At 46.2% G+C, this 21,086-nt stretch overlaps 1 protein-coding gene across 1 annotated transcript; it reads left to right on the top strand.

Moving 5' to 3' along the window:
- The first annotated feature begins 84 nt into the window (after nucleotides 1–84).
- Nucleotides 85–20,186, top strand: FXN (frataxin). Its single transcript, XM_037061704.1, has 5 exons — nucleotides 85–306; nucleotides 1,526–1,623; nucleotides 9,041–9,161; nucleotides 15,333–15,430; nucleotides 18,485–20,186. Exons 1-5 carry the CDS (start codon nucleotides 139–141, stop codon nucleotides 18,633–18,635), a joined length of 636 nt encoding a protein of 211 aa, XP_036917599.1. The 5' UTR covers nucleotides 85–138; the 3' UTR covers nucleotides 18,636–20,186.
- The last annotated feature ends 900 nt before the right edge of the window (nucleotides 20,187–21,086 follow it).

The following is a 21,086-nucleotide window of genomic DNA, read 5'->3' as shown; positions in this document are numbered from 1 at the left end:
CTCTGACAGGTTCACAGAGCCTACAGAAGAGAAGCCCTGGGCTCTGAGCTGAAAAGCGGCCCGTGCGACCCCCGGCCACCAGGTGTCGCTGCAGCGCCCCCGGACGGGAGGGCGGAGCGGCTGCAGATCGCGGGGAGGATGTGGACGCTCGGACGCCGCTCGGCTGCCGGCCTCCTACCCCGCTCTGCGCTACCCAGCTTGGCCCACACCGGAGTTAGGACCGCACCGCCGACGAGCAACATCCCACTCAGCGGCCGCAGAGACCTCCGCTCCAGAGCCGGGCGGGCCTGCGCTTCCAGCCACACAGTGAGTACCCGCCAGGCACCGCGGGGCCGCGCGCGCGCTGGAGGAGGGAGATCACGCAGCCGGTGACGCTCTGCGCACGCGCGCACGCTCCGGCTCTCGGGTGCACTGCGGGACGCGGCGGACTGAAAGAGTTTGTTTCTGTAAAGACTGAAAACAATGCCCAGCAGATAATGAACAGTCTAGCACGTGTTGTAGCTGTAACTGCGGTTACCTCGGATGCCCTGACTCCTTCAGAGCCAACCTTTTTAGACTTGTCGCCTGCGCTCTGCACCCCCTCTCCCCTTTTCCTTCTCTACTCACCTCTCAACCCCGTGCCTTTTGCCTTGGGCCTGATGATGGCTCAAGAGCCCAAACTGACAGCCTCTCACCCGTTAAGGGCAACCAGTGACCTTTGGAGAATGTAAATAATATCGCAAACTTCTTAAAGCCCTTCAGTGCCTCCCCAGGGTTAAGTCCAGCTGAGCCCCTGTAGCCCTCACCCCTCTCTCACCTCCCTTGCTGTCGGCGTTCGGCGTTCGGGCTTTTCTGTCCCTTCACAGGCTCCGTGCTTTCGTGCACTGTGGTAGATCCCTCTGCAAGGTCCCCTTCTCTACCTCTCCACTTCCTTCCCCCGCCACCCCCACCCCCGTTATTTTCTCTGACCCTTCACCTGGTCAGTAGGGATATATTGAAAGAAATCGATAGGTCACATTGTCTCCTGCAGATGATGTTAACTAATCAGATCTGCCAGACAGCTGTCCACCGTCAGAACTTCTCATCTGGACGGCAGCCCACTGCTGCCTCTTGCTACGTGTTGCTTGTTTTTAGTCAAAAGCTAGGACCATTACTGGAGCTTCCAGCATCGCCTGTGCTAACAGCCTAGAACTTCCTGTGATGATGGGTTTGTTCTATATCTCTGTCACTAGCCAATGAGACCACAGGACACTTGAAATGTGGCTGATGCAACTAAGCAACTGACTTTTTAAATTTTATTTCAGTGCAATACATTTACATTTAAATGGTGCATGTGGCTGGTGGCTACTATACCGGACAGCACTGGCTTAGAGACTGGGAGAATTCCATGTAATACATTAAAAAAGGTGAAAACATTCCTAATAAATACTCCTGGAAGCCTCTAACTGGGTTACTCTCAAATGTAGAAAATGATGATATTGAACTGTCATTAATGGACTGTAATATACTAAAAAATCATAGTGTTCTTCTTAACTTTGGCTTTTAGAGTTTGAGCCTCCACTGCCTCAACCAGATGCTGAATATCAAAAAGCAGAGTGTCTGTTTGATAAACGTGAGGACAGCAGGAACTTTGGGCAACCCAGGGTAAGATAAACACCTTCCACATCAGATCTCTCTCTCCAACATATACACACATGCACACACTTCTATTATCTTTTACAGAACCTGTTTTCTTCCTTAGCACCATCACTCATAAACATCTCCACATCACTGTCGACCATGTTATTTTTAATGAAATAGTATTCAATTTTATAGTTGTACCATAATTTATTGAACCCATCTCCTATTGGTGGACATGTAGGTTGTTTCCAGAGTTTTGTTATTATTCTCTTTGATACCTTAGTAGTTAGGGTAAGCCGAGCTTCTGTAGCAAATAGGCCCAGACTGTAACGGCCCAGAACAGAAGTGATTTGTGTCCCTGGGCAGTCCAGGCCTCTGTGAAATGATTCAGGGAGCCAGCCTCCCTCCACCTTCCTGTCACCTGCCAGTGCTTTACTGTGCTCTGCATGGTCAAGGCCAGGTTGCCCTGTCCAGGTTCTATTCCACAGAAAGGTACGAGAGCATGGAAGGCCTGGAAGTGGCACTTGTCCCTCACATTTTAGAAGGAAGGACTTGGTTCCCTGGCCCCATCTGGCTACGGGGGAAGCTGGGATGTGTGGTCCAGTAGGTGCCCTGGAGAGGAGGCGATGAGTTCTGGTGGAAAGCTGCTAGGCACTGCTTTGGTCTACCCTCAGCCACTGATACCTGCACGGCCCCTTTTTCCACACATCACACATGCTGCCTCCAGCCCCAGGGCTGCAACCACGGCCTATGTGGTCACTCATTCCCCTCAAAGGCCAAGATTTCCAGGTGCCATAACGGTCCTCTCCCTCACATCTGGGAATGGCTTCTCTGACTTACACACTCACACACTCCCACAGACAAACACACATAGAGCCACACACACAGATGGGGCAAGGCAAGTTAACTACTCCCACAACTTCCATTCAGAAAAGCGATGTGTCCCTGGCCTATGGTAGCAACGGAGTTCCCCTGGGCTGCCTGAAACAACTGGCAGAGGGGCCCATTCCTCCAAGAAACCCCAGTTCTGCCCCCTGGGAGTCTCCTCCTTGTCCATTACCTGCCGTGGTCCCAGGGGAGGCAAGCAGTGTCCTCCTCGGGGGCAGGCAGCCTTTGCAGCCCACTTCCTACTGAGAGCAGTTTGGGCTTTCAAAGACTGTCGTGTCTTTAAGGTTTCAGTAGGCTCTTGTAGGCCAGACTCATTTTTCCCTGATACAGGATTTTCTCAAAAACCTAGTAGGCTTCTGATCTCGTTACTTCCAGTCAGTCCCACAGCCAGTATCCACAGCCAAATTTCCTCCATGGATGTAAGCCCCAGGCTACCTTGCTTTTTGCATCCTCACCCCATGCACAGCTCTCTCAACCTGATTTCTGCAAGAGGATTGGATCCCTTTTTTTTTGGCTTAATGAGAGGCCTGTGTTGTTCAAAGCCTTACATCCTCCTTTGGCCTTTTCATCTGTGTGCAGCCTTTAACCCCCAAGTGTTTCATGTCATTCCATCTGCCTGCAGATGTGCCGGTTCTCTCCTGGCTCACCGTTTCCATGTCGCACCAACTGAGAGCAAGGAACCACCATACACAGGAGCATTCTAACCGTCCCCACAACCGCAGGCTCAGTAAGCATGCTGTTGGCCTTCCAGGTTATCCCAGGCAGCAGGCTAACAGAGGGCCTGGAGGGCACCCACCCTCTGGGCCAGGGCTGTGTGCTGCTGCCTTCGTTAGGTTTTTGCTTTTTTGGGACCATTTCCAGTTCCTCCCTGCACAGACTCTCTGCTGCTGCCCCTCACCCCTGCAGGTGATCCTCTAGGTCCCGTGGGGCCCCTGCATGATGGGGCCCAGTTCTCTTCTTCAGGGCCTACTTCTGGTCTCTGGGAAGCACGCCTTTGTCCTGCCATGAGTAGGAGGACAGCACACTTCTGCTATAGCCAAACTGGCTGCTGTCAGGTCGCACCTGCCAAGCTCTTGACTTTGGACTTCATACCTGGGTCAGGTGTGTTTTTATGTTTCCACACTCCTCAGGACACATGTCAGCCTCTTCTGCAGGTTCTCTGCAGCACACCCAGCCAGGCCCCTCACCATCTCCTAATCAGTCCAGAACCTTCCCCCACATCTTATGCTTGAAGCAGATGATGGGCTGGGTGTTCAGTGGTCATGTTGCAGACCTTTATGTCTCACATGAATTATCCAGCAGCCACTGGTGCCTTACTTTAGGCATCCTGGAAACTCTCAGATGATGGAGTTATCGCTTACATCTTGTAACCTACACATAGATCTGTATAGACACAAAAGCTCATACAAGGATATTTGTTAGAATAGTATTTATATTGTTGTAATTCACACATCATAAAGTTAACCATTTAAAATGTACCATTTTGAGGTTCTGAGACTATTCACCTGGTTGTGCAGCTTTCACCACTAACTCCAGAGCATTCTCATCATTCCAAGAAGAAACAGCCTGCACATTGATAATCACTCCCCGTTCCCCCTCTCCAAGCCACTGTTCTACTTTCTGTCTCTGTGGATTTATAGCGCTTCTTTTAAATTGAGAAGTACTGTATAGGAATGTCTCCAAGTCGTAAATGTACAGCTTGATGTATTTTCAAAAACCGAACATAGCATGTAACTCAAAAATAGCTCAAGAAATAGAATTACCCACCCCTAAAAGCAAGCCTGCTGCTCACTTCAACTTATTAACCCCTCCCTGCCCCAGAGTAACTCCCGTTCTGATTTCCAACAGGCTGGATTAATTTAGCCTGGTGTGTTACTTTGTATAAACTGTATCATTAAAGATAAATATGTTTGTGTGTGGCTTCATTCAGTCACCATTATGTTTGTGAGATTTTGTCCATATTGTTGTTAATAGGCATTTTTATTTTGCTATATATTAATCCATTGTATGAATATACTGCAATTTATCTGTTGTATTATTCCATATGGGCACATTACATTGGGCAGTTTTCAGTTTGGGGCTGTAGGGTACTTCTGCTCTGAACATTCTAATATACTGCATGGCTTTTGTTGAACCCAGGAATGCATTTTTTAAAAAATTAAAGTATGGTTGACATACAATACGCATCTCAGGTGTACAACATAGTGATTCGACATTTATATACCTTACCAAATGGTCACCTCCATACCTCTAATAACTATCTGTCACCGTGCACAGGTCTAACTGTACACCCTGTGCTGTACATTACGTCCCCATAACTTACATATTTTATAACTGGAAGTTTGTATCTCTTAATTTTCTTCTCATTTTGCCCATCCCCATCCCTGCCTCTCTGGCAATCATCACTTTGTTCTTATACCTCTGAGTCTGTTTTTGCTAAGTATGCATTTCTTTTTATTTAATTATATTTTATTGCTTATGTTATTACAGTTGTCCCAATTTTTCCCTCTTTGCCCCCCTCCACCCAACACCCCCCACTCCCTCAGGCAGTTCCCCACACCCACCAATGTTCATGTCTGTGTGTCATGCCTATAAGTTCTTTGGCTACTCCATTTCCTACACTGTACTTTACATCCCCGTGGCTATTCTGTAACTACCTACTTGTACTTCTTAGTCCCCTCGCCTCTTCACCCATCCCCACACCTCCCTTCCTGCGGGCAACCACCTCAATGCTCTCCGTATCCATGGTGCTGTCTCTGTTCTTCTGTTTGCTTAGTTTGTTTTTTAGACTCAACTGTTAATAGATAGGTATTTATTGCCATTTTATTGCTCATAGTTTAGATCTTTTTTCAATTTTTAATTAAAAAAAAATTTTTATTGTTGTTCAGTTAGAATTGTCCCTGTTTTTCCCTCATTGCTCTCCCTGGACCAGCCCACACCCACCTCCCACGTTCAGTCTCCCCGACATTATTCTTGTCCATGGGTCCTTTGTGCATGTTCCTTGACTTGACCCTTCCTCTTCTTTCCCCACTTACCCCTCTCCTCCTCCCCTCTGGTTACTGTCAGTTTGTTCTTTATTTCCATATCTCTGGTTCTAGTTTGCTCTCTCGTTTGGTTTGTTGATTAGAGTCCACTTGTTGGTATGATCTTCTTTTTCTTAAGTGAGACCCTCACACCCACTACGTCCCCCTGCCATCTGGCAGCCATCAAACCACTCTCTGTATCTATGGCTCATTCTTTTCCTTTGCTTAGTTTGTTGTTTAGATTCAGTTGTTGATAGATTTTTATTTTTTGTCATTTTATTGTTCACAGTTTTGACCTTTGTTTTTCTTAAATAAGTCCCTTTAACATTTCATATAATAATGGTTTGGTGATGATGAACTCCTTTAGTTTTTCTTGTCTGGAAAGCTCTTTGTCTGCCCTCTGATTCTCAGTGATAGCTTGGCTGGATAGAGCAGTCTGGCTGTAGGTCCCTGCTTTTCATGACTTTGAATATATCTTGCCAGTCTCTTCTGGCCTGCAAGGTTTCTTTTGGGAAATCAGCTGACAATCTTATGGGAACTCCTTTGTAGGTAACTAACTTCTGTTATCTTGCCGATTTTAAGATGCTCTCTTCATCTTTAACCTTTGGCATTTTAATTATGATGTGTCTTAGAGTGGGCCTCTTTGCATCCATCTTGTGTGGGACTCTGTGCTTCCTGGGCTTTCATGTTTATTTCCTTCCCCAAATTAGGAAAATTTTCTTTCACTGTTTTTTCAAATAGATTTCCAATTTCTTGCTCTTTATTTTCTTCTGGCACCCCTATGATGCAAATGTTGGTCCCCTTTTGGTTATCCCAGAGGCTGCTTATACTGTCCTCATTTTTTTGGGATTCTTTTTTCTTCTTGTTGTTCTGATTGATTGTTTTTTTGCTTCTTTATGTCCCGTATTATTGATTTGAATCTTGGCTTCATCCACTCTCTTGTTGTTTCCCTGTATATTGTTCTTTATTTCAATCAGTATACCCTTCGTTTCTGCCTGGATCTTTTATATGCTTCTGAGATCCTCACTAAGTTCCTTGAGCATCCTTATAACCAGTGTTTTGAATTCTGCATCTGATAGATTGCTTATGTCCATTTCATTCAACTTTCTGAAGTTTTGATCTGTCCTTTCATTTAGGCCATGTTTCTTTGTGTCCTCATCTTGACAACTTCCCTCTGTTTGTTTCCATGTATTAGGTAGAGCTACTTTGACTCCCTGGGTTGGCAGTGTGGCCTAATGTAGTAGGTGTCCTGGAGGCACAGCCTCCCCTATCACCCAAACTGGGTATTCAAGGTGTCCCTTCATGTGGGCTGAGTACACACTCCTCTTGTAGTTGAGCCTTGTTTGCTGTTGTCAGATCAGTGGGAGGGATTTACCCAGGCCAATCAGCTGCCAGGATTGGCTGTGATCACTGACCACCATCCTCTATCCTCTGTGGAGGATCAGCTGTGCAGAGGCAGCGTGGTGGTGCTCTGACATGGTCTGTACCTGTCCACTGGGTGTGCAGGCTCTACATTTTCAGGTGGTGCAAGCCAAAGTGAGCTCCCACCTTTGTTTTGCTCAAGGCCACCCTGCCTTGGCTTTAAAGCAATCGGAGATGGCTGCTGCTTGTGCAGGGCTTGGAGAGTCCCAGGCAAGGCCAAACTGTGAATCTAGGCTGGCTGCCGCTAGTGCCATGCCTGGGGCGACTTAGCAAGAGATACAGGGGCTGGTGGCTCACTGAGATGGCTGTTTCTTATTTGAGAGGACTTAGGAAATTGTGAAGCTTGAACCAAACCATCCCTTCAAATGGAAAGTCTGTTAACAGCTTGGGTGGGACAGGACCTCAGGGTATCTCCAGGGTGGGGCAAACCGTGTTAGCCAGGTTTATGGAGTTTCAGGTATGGCACCTACCAGCAACTCTGTGGCTCTGTGGGAGAAGGGTTCAGAAAAGGGACAGTGGCCTTTCTGTCTGGGAGAAAGCTGTCCCCGACCTCTCGCCTTAATGCCAGACCCCTCACTTCCTCCCTGTACGCCGCTGGTGCCTCCTAAGCAGCTATTCCTGTGCTGGAGCTCAGAGGGAGTGAGTCTGAGTAGATGAGTCTGTGTGGGGGTTCTTTAAGAGGAACTGCTTGGGGCTCCAGAATTTTCTTCCACCCACTGAGTCTCCATTGGTGTTTATAGCCAGATATTATGGGGACTTATCAACCTGTCACTGGAATCCTGGGTGTAGGGCAGGGACTCCTCACTCCCAAAACATCCCTCCTGAATTTTATTCACCGTACGTGTGTGGGACCAGCCCATTCTGTGTCTCCACCCCTCCTACCAGTCTGGATGGGTGTGGTTTCTTTAATTCCATAGTTGTCAGACTTCCATTCCATGTGATTTCTGATGGTTCTGAGTGATGGTTCTGTAATTTAGTTTTATTTTTGGTGTGATTGTGGTCGATAGGGTTGAGCTGTGTTTACCTATGCTGCCATCTTGACTGGAAGTGTGATGTGCGTTTCTGTTGTGTACATCCAAGACTGGAACTGATGACATGTGAATGTCATCAACTTTAGGAGACACTGCCCAGCAGTTTCCCGGTGATTGTTCCATTCACTAGACCATCAGCAACCAGAATCTGAACGCTCGGGTGGCTTCACTTCCTGGCTGACTCTTGACATTATCTGTCTCTTTGACTTTAACCATCCTAGAGGTATCTCATTGTGATTTTTTAATTTCTATTTTTCTGAAGATTAACAAAGTTGTGCACCTTTTCATGCATGCATTGGCCATTAGGATATGTTTGTTTGTTTTTTTAAATGAGGTTGTTCAAGTATTTTACCCATGTTTCTATTGGGTTTTCTTCCTTACTGATTTGTAGGAGTTCTTTTTATTCTAGAAATAAGTTCTTTTCAGATGTATGTAATGCAAATATTTTATCCCACTTTGTGGTCTGCCAGATATAAATTTTAATAATAAAAGCAGTGGAGACCTCAACCTCCAGCTAAAGGTGACTGGTTGAATGAATAATGTAAAATATTATAAAAATCCCTATGTGCTAATATGAAAAACATTTTCAAGATGTATTTGTGAGAACTGTAATGTGCCTCATTTGTTTTGCTTTTTAATTTTTTTATTTATTGATTAGGAGAGAGAGAAACATTGATTTGTTGTTCCACTTATTTATGCATTCATTGGTTGCTTCTGCTGTGTACCCTGACCAGGGATGGAACCAGCAACCTTGGCACATTAGGACAGAGCTCTAACCAACTGAGCTACCGGGCCAGGGCCGTGCTTCATTTGTAAATTAAAAAGAACATAAAAATTTTGGAAAGATACAGAAGAGACTGCCATCACACTTGACTGTGAGGATGGGGACTGCCAATTTGGGAAGAAAAGCTTATTACTTGTCTGTCAGTCCTTTATGCTGTTTAATGTTTACCCTGTACATGTTAGCTATTTTCCACCAACTTCATAAATCTACACAAATGAATGTGGTGTTTTGACTTTACTGAGATGGAGTGGTTGGTAAGCGCATGTTTGGGTGGTTTTGTCGTTGCCCCGCAGCTCCCTTGACGAGGCCACTTACGAGAGACTGGCAGAAGAGACCCTGGACTCCTTGGCGGAGTTTTTTGAAGACCTTGCAGACGAGCCTTACACATTCGAAGACTATGATGTCTCCTTTGGGGTACCTCTTCACTTACTTCGTTTTACCCTTTTCTCCCTAGGAATTTTAGCTCACTAAAATAAAGAATGCCCCTCTAGCAGAGGTAAGCATGCATCCAAGAACATGTGGTTAGGGATGAGACCGAAAGACTAGGGTTCCCATTCCAGCCCTGCTGCGCCAGCCTTGTGGCCTTGGGCAGGTCATTCAGCCTCTTGGATCCTCATTTTTGCTTAAAAGTACAGATTCTCATGCTTCACTCAGTTCCCTGTAAAGATAAATCAGAACGGGACTGAGCGTGTGTTTGTCTCCTCGGGCGGACGTGTGGAACACTGAACTAGACCGCTCGCTCTGAGCAGGGTGGATAGTGCCTGAGAAGTATCCAGGCAGCACTGACAGGGGCCCCACTCCTGGAGATTCTCAGGCAGTAGGTCAGGGTGCATTCCTAGGAGGCGTATGTTTTAAAAGCTCACCTGAGATTGAATGTGCATCACTACAGCCCACCCCTAGGAGTTTTTATCAGTGGGTCTGGGGTGTGGCCCAGACAAGGCATTGGAGGTTTTAAAGTTTTAAAATCCTCTCTCCAGTTGATTCTAATAGGCAGCTTGGGTGAGAACTTCTGGGCTGGATGAGACCCTAAGCCCCACATCCTGGAAGCTAGGCGAGTGCTGGTGGGTATCTACTGGCCACCAGGTGGCAGACTTTAGCAAAGGCCTGCCTTTGAATTTAGAATTACTGCTGAGGCCTTAGGGAGCAGTTCTTCTTTTGCCATTGGGAATAATCCCCTTCAGAGGTTAATCCTCTTGACAGCAATTAATACCAGGAGACGTCATGAAGTTTGCATTTTGGGTTAGACCAAGGAATTATTTAGGAAAACCAGCGCTCAGGCTAAAGTGATAGAGAGACTGTTGGATATGGTTGTTGGGGCGCTGAATAGAGAAGGGACTCCCTCCTGTGGAGGAGCCAGCAAAGTCTCGGAGGTGCCAAGCTTGGTTGTAAGGAGAGTGGGGGACTCGGTAAACAGAGGCAACAGGGCAAGAAAGGAATGAATGCCTTCCAGGTAGTTTTAATGACCACAGTCAGCCGCGGACAATGCAGCAGTGCCCAGGCAGGGCTGGAGAAGTGCCTGTGCAGACAGCCTCAGAGCGCAGGGCCGCCTGGGAACTGTTACACAAGGGCCTGGCCAAACCAGCCATCTGTGGGGTGCTTAGAGATGGGGACGTCACAGGTCCCTCCTCCTCTAGCTGCCAAGGGCTGTAGCTGGAGGAAAACCCAGTCCCGGGCTGAACCCTGCCACACGTGCAAACACTTACTAATATGTCACAGAAACAGTCACACCCCCTGTTCTTGTAGGATCAGTGAAGCGCCACCTTGGCCCAAGTACTTTGCATAAATGTTTCATTAGAAGCAAATGTGCCAGTATTCTAGCAGCTGGATCCTGTTGACCTCATGGAATCCAGCAACAAAAGCTTCTGCTCAGTGGTAGTCACAGGACCTTATTCAGTCCTCCCTTCTGTGTNCAGACCGCCTCAGAGCGCAGGGCCGCCTGGGAACTGTTACACACGGGCCTGGCCAACCCAGCCATCTGTGGGGTGCTTAGAGATGGGGACGTCACAGGTCCCTCCTCCTCTAGCTGCCAAGGGCTGTAGCTGGAGGAAAACCCAGTCCCGGGCTGAACCCTGCCACACGTGCAAACACTTACTAGTATGTCACAGAAACAGTCACACCCCCTGTTATTGTAGGATCAGTGAAGCGCCACCTTGGCCCAAGTACTTTGCATAAATGTTTCATTAGAAGCAAATGTGCCAGTATTCTAGCAGCTGGATCCTGTTGACCTCATGGAATCCAGCAACAAAAGCTTCTGCTCAGTGGTAGTCATAGGACCTTATTCAGTCCTCCCTTCTGTGTCTCTTTCAAGAGTGACTCAGCTGCTGGGCTTCCCAGGTCCTGTGACTGAGTGTAACCGGCTCCTACAAGGGAAGAGGCCCCTGTTTTTCCGGCCAATCCATATACCTGAGTATCATTCTACTCACCAGCAAAAAGTTACTTGTAGCAAATCGTGTGCTACTCAGGAAATTCTGTAGTGCAGATGTAGAAAGCCAAAGGAATGGAGTAGCCGCCTCTAGTTTGGACTTCTGATGAAATGCTTTGAAACGCTGACTGCCCTAGAGAGCGAATTTCTGATTGGTCTTTCAGGGGCTAATGTACATATTTTACGTATAAGATAAATCAGTTGAAGTACATTATAGGCAATGGAACACCCGTGACACTATTGCTTGAGCTTTCTTGGAATACAGTCTCTCCCTGTTCTCAGGGTCCTGGTGACGAAAGAAATTTTATTCTGCCCTCCTAGGTTCTTTCAGCTGGTCTAATAAATGTACATAAGACAGATTAACAAGAGGAAATAACCAAATTTAATTACATACATATGCATGGGACCCCCACACATACGAGCGAGTCAGAGACCCCACATACATAACAGATTTAGGGACAGACAGTTAAAATGAGGCATATATGGCTCTCTGAGCTAAAATGAGGGAAGGCACCTTGGGGCTTCAGAGGGGAGGAAGGTCATTGCAGGATGATAAGAAGAGCAAATGTTTAGTAATTAGGAATTTGCCCTGCCATATAGCTAGGTTATAAAAAGTTACTTCTGATAATAACTTCTATTATGAGCAAGGCCCCAAATGTAAATTATTTAAGGGAAAAGTAAAAGTTTCTTGGGGCCACAGGGTCAATTGCCTTCAGTTCAAAACAATTTACATGCCAAAATGTCACATTTGGGGGTGGCCAATGTTTAAAACATAAACCCCTAAAGGTCCAGTTGGATGTTGGCTCCTCTGTGAAGCCCTCCTAGGTGTTCCATTCAGACACCATTGGTCCTTCCTTACCCAGTATTCTGGGGGTGACTCCATGGAGCACTGATCACCCCACATTCTCACTGTCTGTTTACACAGCCGCTCCCATGATTAGACTGAGTTCCCTGGCAGTGGGGACACTTCATTCTTGGTACCCCAATGCCTGGAGGAACACTGCCCATTTATTTAAGTAATAAATGTTGAGTCACTATGTAAATGAAATAAGGCCCACGTAATTTTTCTAAAACACACTTTCATTGATTCTACTCAACATTTATAGATACTTTGCTAACCTGACGCTGACCAAGTTGTCTGGTCCAGATATACCCAAGAAAGCAGACCAAGTTGTCTAACCCAGATACACCCAAGAGTGCATTTGTTCTTTTTTTTTTTTATGAGAATTTGCTTGTTGCCATGTTCTTCATGAACTGTTTTGTTGATGCTTTACTGCTGTAGAGCACAGGTTTCTTAACCTTTTGAGGTCAGAAACTCCTCTAAGAATCTGACTGTTCTCCACCCTCTCCTGAGAAAAACTTCCCACACGGGTCTGCGTAGTTTCAGCGTTAGGGTGGAGGCGGTTTGTAGACCCGAGGACCATTCTGGTCTCAGATTATGGACACTCCCTTCATGTTTATTATTCTTACTCATTAAGGGTAAGGTGGTGTCTGTTTTAGGAGTGTGGGAAACCACATATATTGGGTTGGCTCAAAAGTCGGTTGCCTTTTTCTTCGTAAAATAAAAGACACATTTTTCATTTTCACCAATAACTATGGATTTGAATATTTTGAGTATGTCAGCTCTCTCCTCCTATTGGCTCCGAGTGGGTAGAGGCCAGGGGTGCTGCTGAACATCTTCCAAAGCATAAGACAGCCCCACAGCAAAGATTTGGCCAGAATGTCAATAGCAGCAAGAAACTTTGCAAACCACTTTTGACACATTCAATCAGTCACAGCACCTTCTTCATACACCGCACAAATCTTCTTGCATTTTCAGTTGCATTTTTACTTTTTCTTGAAATAATAAAGCGTAATACGCCAAAAATGTTGTGTATCTTCTTCCATCTTCAATAGTAAAATGGCTGCACACAAATTCACCAATTTTGATGTTTTTTTAAAATGCACGGTAATATGATAGCTGTCACAATACAATCTAACAATTGTTTCAAATGGAGTTAAAGACTTCAAGACTTCATTCTAGTAGGCACTACTAGAGCCATTGTACAGAAAAAATGTAACCTTTTTTTAAGATTTTATTTTTTATTTATATTTTAGAGAAAGAGGAAGGGAAGGAAAGAAACATCAATGTGTGGTTGCCTCTCGTGTGCCCCCCAAGTGGGGAACTTGGCCTGCAACCCAGACATGTGCCCTGACTAGGAATCGAACCAACGACACTTTGGTTCCCAGCCTGTGCTCAATCCACTGAACTACACCAGCCAGGGCTAAAAAAATGTAACTTTTTGGCCAGTGCAATACATGAAGTCCCTAACTTAACGAGCTACTCGGTATATGTCTATTTCTATAAATCAGTTGTTGACAACAGAAATTGCTATTTTTTGCTTCCACCTGTGTACTGCTGCTACTGACTGGTGGGAATTAATAAACCTCAGCAGCTGTGGCCAGGGTCTCTTCTGATTGATCAGTGCCCATGACTCAGCAGCTGCTAAATGTTTTGGCTGTCTCTAATCCTCTCACCACCACCCACACCCTGCATGTAAGTCTGCCCACGCTCCCAAAATAGATTCAGATTGCTGCGTGAGGAATAGCAGTAATGAACAAACGCCCTTGTCTTCTGGTCTGTTACAGACAGTTCCAAAAGCAGTAAGAACTCCTGGGGAACCAGTAAGGCAGCTCATTTCCTTCCTGCTCTTGCCACTTGCCTTTGGAAACAGCTTCAGGCTCCACTGGGGAAAAAATTGAATTACACGCAATGAACAGGAAGCGGGGGTGGGGGCCGTGAGTGTGGAGAACTTCTGCCTTGCATAACCTTCCCACCAACTTTCATACAAGTTATCACAGTACCCAGTCATCATCCGCTCCGCTAATTCAACCCCAAATGGATGTTGTATCCATCCAGCACTTCACCAGAAGAACGGATGTGCTAGACACTGAAAATGCTAGAATGAACAGACACATCTCTTCTCAAGGTGCTTACAGTAGTGGAGGGTACACATCATTTACCTGGGACATTATTTATATTACCTGTAGTCCCAATGTCGCTATAATTTCCCTGCTTTTTTTAAGCAGAAAAGAAAAGTTATTAAAAAATCGTTCAACAGCATCCTTTCCATTTCATGCCTATCAAGTTATATTATTATTGGTACTTTCTCCATCTTTTCAATAACTAGCCCTTTGTGTTTGTGAACCAAACACAGAATGTAAGAACCATTCAGGGCCCCTTGGTTGGACAGACTCTAGAAGGCCCAGAGAAAGGCCGCCGTGTGTCTCCGCAGGTGATGCAGGGTTGGGGAACAGCAAGCAGTCCCTCTGTCTGCTGGTGCCGGTCGAGGGCACTTGGTGGAGTAGCTGTTTCTTTAGTATCTATCCTGCGCATTCTAAAGAAACCTCTGGCCTTGGGACTAAAGGGCTCCTTTGTTGAAAGACTGTTTCCAAATTTAAATGAGCATTTATTCTTTATCCAGCAAAGTTGGACCAACTGGTCTTTTGAAGAATTCTCGGCTCCTGTAGAGGAAAATAAAGCTGGAGAGGAGTGTCTGGGAAGCTTGTGAGATGCGTGGGAAGGGTCTGGAAACGGAAACCCTGGTCTGGAGTGGCTGCCTTCCCCCAGCAGAGCTGAGGCTGGGGCTCAGCTGAGACAGGCAGAGCAAATGGTTTGGTTACTTCCTTCTTTCCTACCTTTTTTCCTGTTTTTGGTAAGGAACTTGTCCTGTCCCTTGTTTGGGCCAACAGGGCACTCCAAGAGAGTTAACGTCTGAGTTTTCTTTAACACCCTCCAGTGTTTCTGGCTGGCAGTGGGCAAACAAGGCAGTGGTCAGGGTGCAGGTCTTCCGGTGTGCCAGCTGTGACACCTGGGACAAGCCCCTCCCTGAGCACTGTGTGCCTCTGTCCCCATCTCGAGAGGGGAGGATGGTTCTTTTCACCTGGCTGGACTCACAGAGAATGAGAAGCAGCGTGAGATACCCTAGTCTCCTTCTGAGAGCAGTGTTCTTTCAGCAAGATGTATTTCTAGACTAAACTGAAGACGTTTCTTTATGATGGATATTGTGTACTTTTATGAAGGCATGGAGTTGAAATGTAACAAAACATGAAGCAATTATGACAAAGTGATAACTATCTTATTTTATTTTCCTCATGTTTCCCCCGCATACCTGACCCCCTAGAGTGGTGTTCTAACAATCAAACTGGGTGGAGATCTAGGCACCTACGTGATCAACAAGCAGACCCCAAACAAGCAAATCTGGTTGTCTTCACCATCCAGGTATGTTCCAAGGTCAAAAGCTCTCATTGTCAAGCTTCTTTGAAACATGACATTATGGACCATTGAAGAACTTCCCCCTCAGATGTCAGCGTCTGTGCAAATGGATCTTTCCTGGTGTTTGCCCCTGTCTCATTCTCCGCAGGAAAGTCTCTTTTGGTTATGTGACTTCTGTCTGGTGATCCTGTGGCTGCTCTAAAGCAGATACTGGGCTGTTAACAAGCTCTGAAGTGAAAAGTTAATAACTTTTCAGAACCTGGCCTAGACAGTTTTTCTCTATTAAATCGTTGCCCTGCCTTTTAGAAAGCCACTTTTCATATTATAGCCCCTGAACAAGCTGCACTTTGTCTTCAAAGCAGGTTAAAGTTTGACCTCTAGTTGGTTTTGAGCATCTTAGTTAAAGGTTAATTGAATTGCATTTGCAGAATTGGACTGTGTTCTCTGTGGAGGTGGGAGGGAGTTTTAAGCTGCTATGCCAGGCATTTAATCTCTCATGGCTTTTCCAGTGATGTGCTTTCCATCTAGTGGAATAAAAAATTGTGCTGGGGATGGCATTCCAAGGCCTGAGAACACGCGGGCAGAGAGGGTCCTTCATCCTTCTGGCTGCTGTAGAAGTGGTTGTAAGACAGTAGAAGGGAGCTGCCCTCAAAGCACTCGTGGACCAGCCTTTGTGGGTCCTTCACTAGCACGTCCCAGAGAGAACCTATTGACTGAATTGGGAAGGGCCCAAATAGAACTAGACACAGACTTCTTTGAGAGCCTAATTGGGTTTGCCTTTTTTTTTTAAGTTAACCTCCCCTGCCCCAACCTCGATCTCATTTTTAGGCGGTTACTATTATACTCCTTGTCAGTTCAGCATCATGTCTCCTTCATTCTAGCCTCACGGGGGACTGTGTTACAATTCAGCAGAACAACTTCAGAAATCACTCTTTTCTAGCAAGGTCCTTATTCACAAAGGGATTGCTTTTTAGACTCCGTGTGTTTGAAGTGGAGGCGTTTTACCCTGTGTGGGCCAGTTCTCTTTGCCCCAACCCTCGCTGTGGCCATGCTTGAGTGCGGTACGTTCTGACCCTTCATCTCCAGGGGAACCAGTAGGAGAAACTGGGCGGATCCGCTCCAGCCCGGCCGTCAGCTCTGCGGACCGTGGCTTTGTGAGTGCCTGGCGGGGCACCAGCACCAACCGTGCCGCTGCACTGAAAGAATTCCCTGCTGTTTGGAGACTGGAAAAGTCTGTGCCGTGTTTGGGCACACCCACCAGCAATGTGATCCAGCCGCAGGCATGTGTGGAAGCATTTACTTCTAGATCATAATAAATTCCTTTTTTTAATCTGTAATCTGTAATGGGAATCTGGAAAGAAAATCTGCTAAGGAGCCATTTTCTATCACAAATATTACAATGTCCTTATGAAAATGTTATTTCCCACTCTGTTTTTCCCAATGGTCCAAATTCATCTTTTATGGGACTGCATTTGTGAGAATTGGGTGTGGGGAGCGGTTGTTTCTTTCTTTTCTCAGTTGACAATGTTTCCGGTCCTGTGGAAAGAGTGGCCTTTCCTGGCCACCTCGCCCCCCTGGGGAGGCCGCAGGACAGAATGAAGGAGGAGCTGGATGCAGCCTGGGCGGCCAGGCGGGCCCGGAACAGTGGAGGGGCCGGTGCTTCTGCTCGCTCTGCTGGGCGTGCTGGTAGCACATCAGAGCCCAGGACGTGCTCTGGATTTGGTCTGGATCCTTAGCCTTTTTTTATGTGGCCCGGCAGTTTGTGTTCCGCAGTCTGTGCACTTGAAGCAAAGGCCTCCGTCCTTCTGGTTTTTCCCTTTCGTCTCCATTGTTAGGAAAATGTTCAGACCCCAGCATTTGGTTGATAATACAGAGATCCTTGATTTTTTTGTTTGCTTGTTTTGCTTTAAGATTTTATTTATTTATTTGCAGAGGGAGGGGAAGGGAAGGAGAAAGAGAGGGAGAGAAATACTGATGTACGGGAGAAATGCCAATTGGTTGCCTTTCTTACATGCCTAGCTGGGGACCTGGCCTGCGACCCAGGCATGTCCATGACCATAATCAAAGTGGCAACTTTTCAGTTCGCAGGCCGGTGCCCAGTCCACTGAGCCACACCAGCCAGGGCAAATTTTTGATGTTTTTGTACCCCAGAAGATGTACTCCCAAGCTTCCCCCCTTCCTGGCAAACTCCTCCCACTCTTGGACTTTGGAGAATCTCTCCCTAAGTGCACAGGGGCCCCTTCTCATGGGCTTCCAGTGTCCTCTGCACCCACCTCCTTCAAGTGCTTATTGGTTACCTTGTTATCTGCTGGCACATCTGCCCCTCTGCCAGGCTGAGAGGAGGTGAAACTAACGGGCACAAGTAGTGTACAACTGGAACGACAAGACGTGCCAAGCCCAACTCCACCCGTGTCCACACAGCACACTGGTCCCAGCACGAGGGGCACACACCACTCCTGTTCCCATGACGAGCTTGAGGTGACAGAACTAGCTCATCAAACTTGCAGGGATTTAAGGTTGATTTTTTTAAATGTTTTTAATTATATAGGTGGTTGCCAGGGGCTGGGAAGGAACAGGGGGAGAGGAGGAAACAGGAAACTGCTCTGTGGGTACACAGTTATCTTTTGCAGGGATGAGATGTTCTGGAGCTAGGTGGAGTAGTGGTTACACAACATTATGAATATGCATACATGATAATATGTGCAAGGACAAACATCTCGATGGTATAAGAACGATCATACTTTTCAAAGCACCACTCTGATGTAGCAGGTACCATGTATGAGTCAGGAAAAGCAACAGATGGGAGTGTGGTACCCAGAGACTCATCAGTAGGGTTTAGATGTTTTGAGGTCTTGAGAATTATTCTCTAAATCATTCCAGAAGGTGAACTGTGTAACTGTTCTTAAATAGAAAGACCCTAAGACAAGGAGTTAAATATATACCTTACTGAGTATTACTTTCTGGAGTCACTCCAGTGTTTTAGTGGCAACGTCCGTGAAACCAGTCTTCCTCCTAAACAGCCGTCCTCTGGACAGACCATGCGTGTGTTTTGTCTTGCAGTGGACCAAAGCGCTACAACTGGACTGGGAAAAACTGGGTGTACTCCCATGACGGCGTGTCCCTCCATGACCTGCTGGCCACAGAGATGACTAAAGCCTTGAAAACCAAATTGGACTTATCTTCTCTGGCCTATTCTGGAAAAGACACTTGATACCCAGCCCAGTTCTGAAGACACTGAAAGGTATAAAGCGAGGACCCCAGCTTCCTTCTGCCACTGAGTGTCTCGGTTGTTCCTGCTTTTGAGGACAGTCGCTTTGTGTGTGACAGCTCTGGGGAGAGAATGCATCACCTCCCACTCTGTCCCTGACTTTGGATTTTCAGTTTTCATGGTGGTTTTGGATTTATTGTCTCAGTTCCTCTCTCACATCTTTATAAAACCTATAAACCTCTGCCTTTAAATATAACCTTGCAACAAAGAAAAATAAGAAGGAAAAACTCTGAGAGCAGAAATAAACGGGCTCACTATTCATTCTTTGAAGAACTTGCAGAAAAACTACATGAAGAGTCGCTGATCTCACCATTCTGTCTCAAAAGGAGACTCATTAAACAGGAGCCGAGAGACATTCCCACGCCTCTTGAAAACATAAACACTCTAAGCCTGTCTGTTGAAGTGTCAGTGGCAACTTGGGAATTCTCGAACTGAAGCCTGTTCTTCTTTGTGCTCTGTGTCTGCCAAGGTGTATGTAGCCTGCAAGGGGTGACTCGAAGATACGGTGCTGTTCTCCCATACGTACACACATATATGTGCATACACACATTTAAGTATGTGTATGTGTGTGTATTTAAATCTCTTTTTAAAATTTTGGGGTCAGTATAGAATCAGCTGCTGCAACGCAGGTCTGAGAATGCAAAAAATTGCCCAAAGACCGGAGGGGGGAAGAAAGCCATCTCTATAAGTTCGTGGGGGCTCCTCATGAATTGTGAAGGGCCACACAAATCCAAGTTTGTGTTAATGCAAAGAACCCTGGTTTGCACTTGGCTAAGCCCAAAGTGCTGTCTGTCTCAGGGCAAGTTTCTCGAATTCGCTGGACCTCTGTCTTCCCATGTATTAGATGAAAATGAAAGAGTTGAACTGGATAGAGTACAGTTGATTCCCCATTCAGACACTCACTACTTCTGTTAGGCAGCCTGACAGGCTAGCTTTAATTTCCTCTAGTAGATAAGGGGATGACAATGAACAGTTTTTTAAGCTATAGAATAAAATATATGATTATTAGCACTACTTGAATATCCACTGAATTCATTTTCAAATAATAGCCATCCTTTATCGTGTCCGTACTATGCTAACCTATGCTACAGACTGTTTATGTTCCCCCCAAATTCGTATGTTGAATCCTAATCCCCAAAGTGGTGGTATGAAAGAGTGGGGCCTTTGGGAGGTGATTAGGCCTTAAGGGGTGAGCCCTCATGAATGGAATTAATCCCCTTTACCATATGAGGACCAGCTGTCCCTGAGCCAGGAAGTGGGCCTTTGCCAGACACTGAACCACTGGGACCTTGGTTTTCAACTTCCCAGTCTCCACAACTGTGAGCAGTAAATTCCTGTTCTTTACAAACCACCAGTTTATAGTGTTCTGTTACAGCAGCCTGCATGGACTAGGACAGCCTGCTACACCGTATGGCCTCGTTTTAGCACCCCCGGAACTCATCCAAAGTTGCATCCATTATTCTCTTAATAAGAAAGATTTATTGCTGACAAGTCTGTGGAAATGTGTAGCAAAGAGTTTTGCAGTGGGTGAACCGAAAACAGTCCATTATAGAAAAAAATTAACAATAAAACAACATGCACAAATGTTCAATCAGTGCTTAAAATATTTCTTTTCAGCCCTGCCTGGTGTGGCTCAGTGACGTGAGTGCCAGCCTGTGAACCAGAGGGTCACTGGTTTGATTCCTTATCAGGGCACATGACTTGGGTTGCAGGCCAGGTCCCCAGTAGGGGGCATGCCAGAAGCAACCACACATTGATGTTTCTCTCCCTCTCTCTCTCTCCCACCCTTTCCCTCTCTCTAAAAATAAATAAAATCTTTTAAAAATATTTCTTCAGACATAAAATTGTATAGGCTGGCAGGAAGTTTAAGTGTGGTAGGTCCAAATCAATATAAAATCACGTGCATGTGTGCCTTAGTCTCATTTCAGTGGAAGTGTCGTACCTACCTCACGTAGAACTCAGTTAACCAGTGCGCTCATTCATCGCATCTGAACACAACGTGAAGCGCAGGCATTTAACCAAGCTGCTGTAACATGACCATGGAAGTTAGGGACACAACTCAAAACTTGAGAAGTATTTAATCAGGGCCCCACAATAGAAAATGGGAGTCAGGGAAGCTGTGCTCTTGATGCTTTCCTTGTGGCCTAGCCTTTCCAGCCTATTTACATGCATTTGTGACTGGTTTAATTATTTAGTTCCTAAGGCCCTGGGAGATTCCCATCAAGGCAGTGAATGGAGTACAAGCCCAACAACAGCCCCCAGGGGGGCAACATACTGTGACAAGCAAACTGGAAGAGCACCACAATGCCCCATCCTCCACCCTCACCCACACCTTCAGACCCTGGGAGCATCATCACATCGATGGTACCACCCATGTGAAAGGATGACTTTTCA

The sequence above is a fragment of the Sturnira hondurensis genome, unplaced genomic scaffold (assembly GCF_014824575.4).
Source record: "Sturnira hondurensis isolate 20B ecotype Veracruz unplaced genomic scaffold, ASM1482457v3 Scaffold0013515, whole genome shotgun sequence".
Lineage (NCBI taxonomy): Eukaryota > Metazoa > Chordata > Mammalia > Chiroptera > Phyllostomidae > Sturnira > Sturnira hondurensis.
The sequence above is the reverse complement of the archived record's forward strand: the minus strand, read 5'-3'. Positions and strand labels throughout refer to the sequence as shown.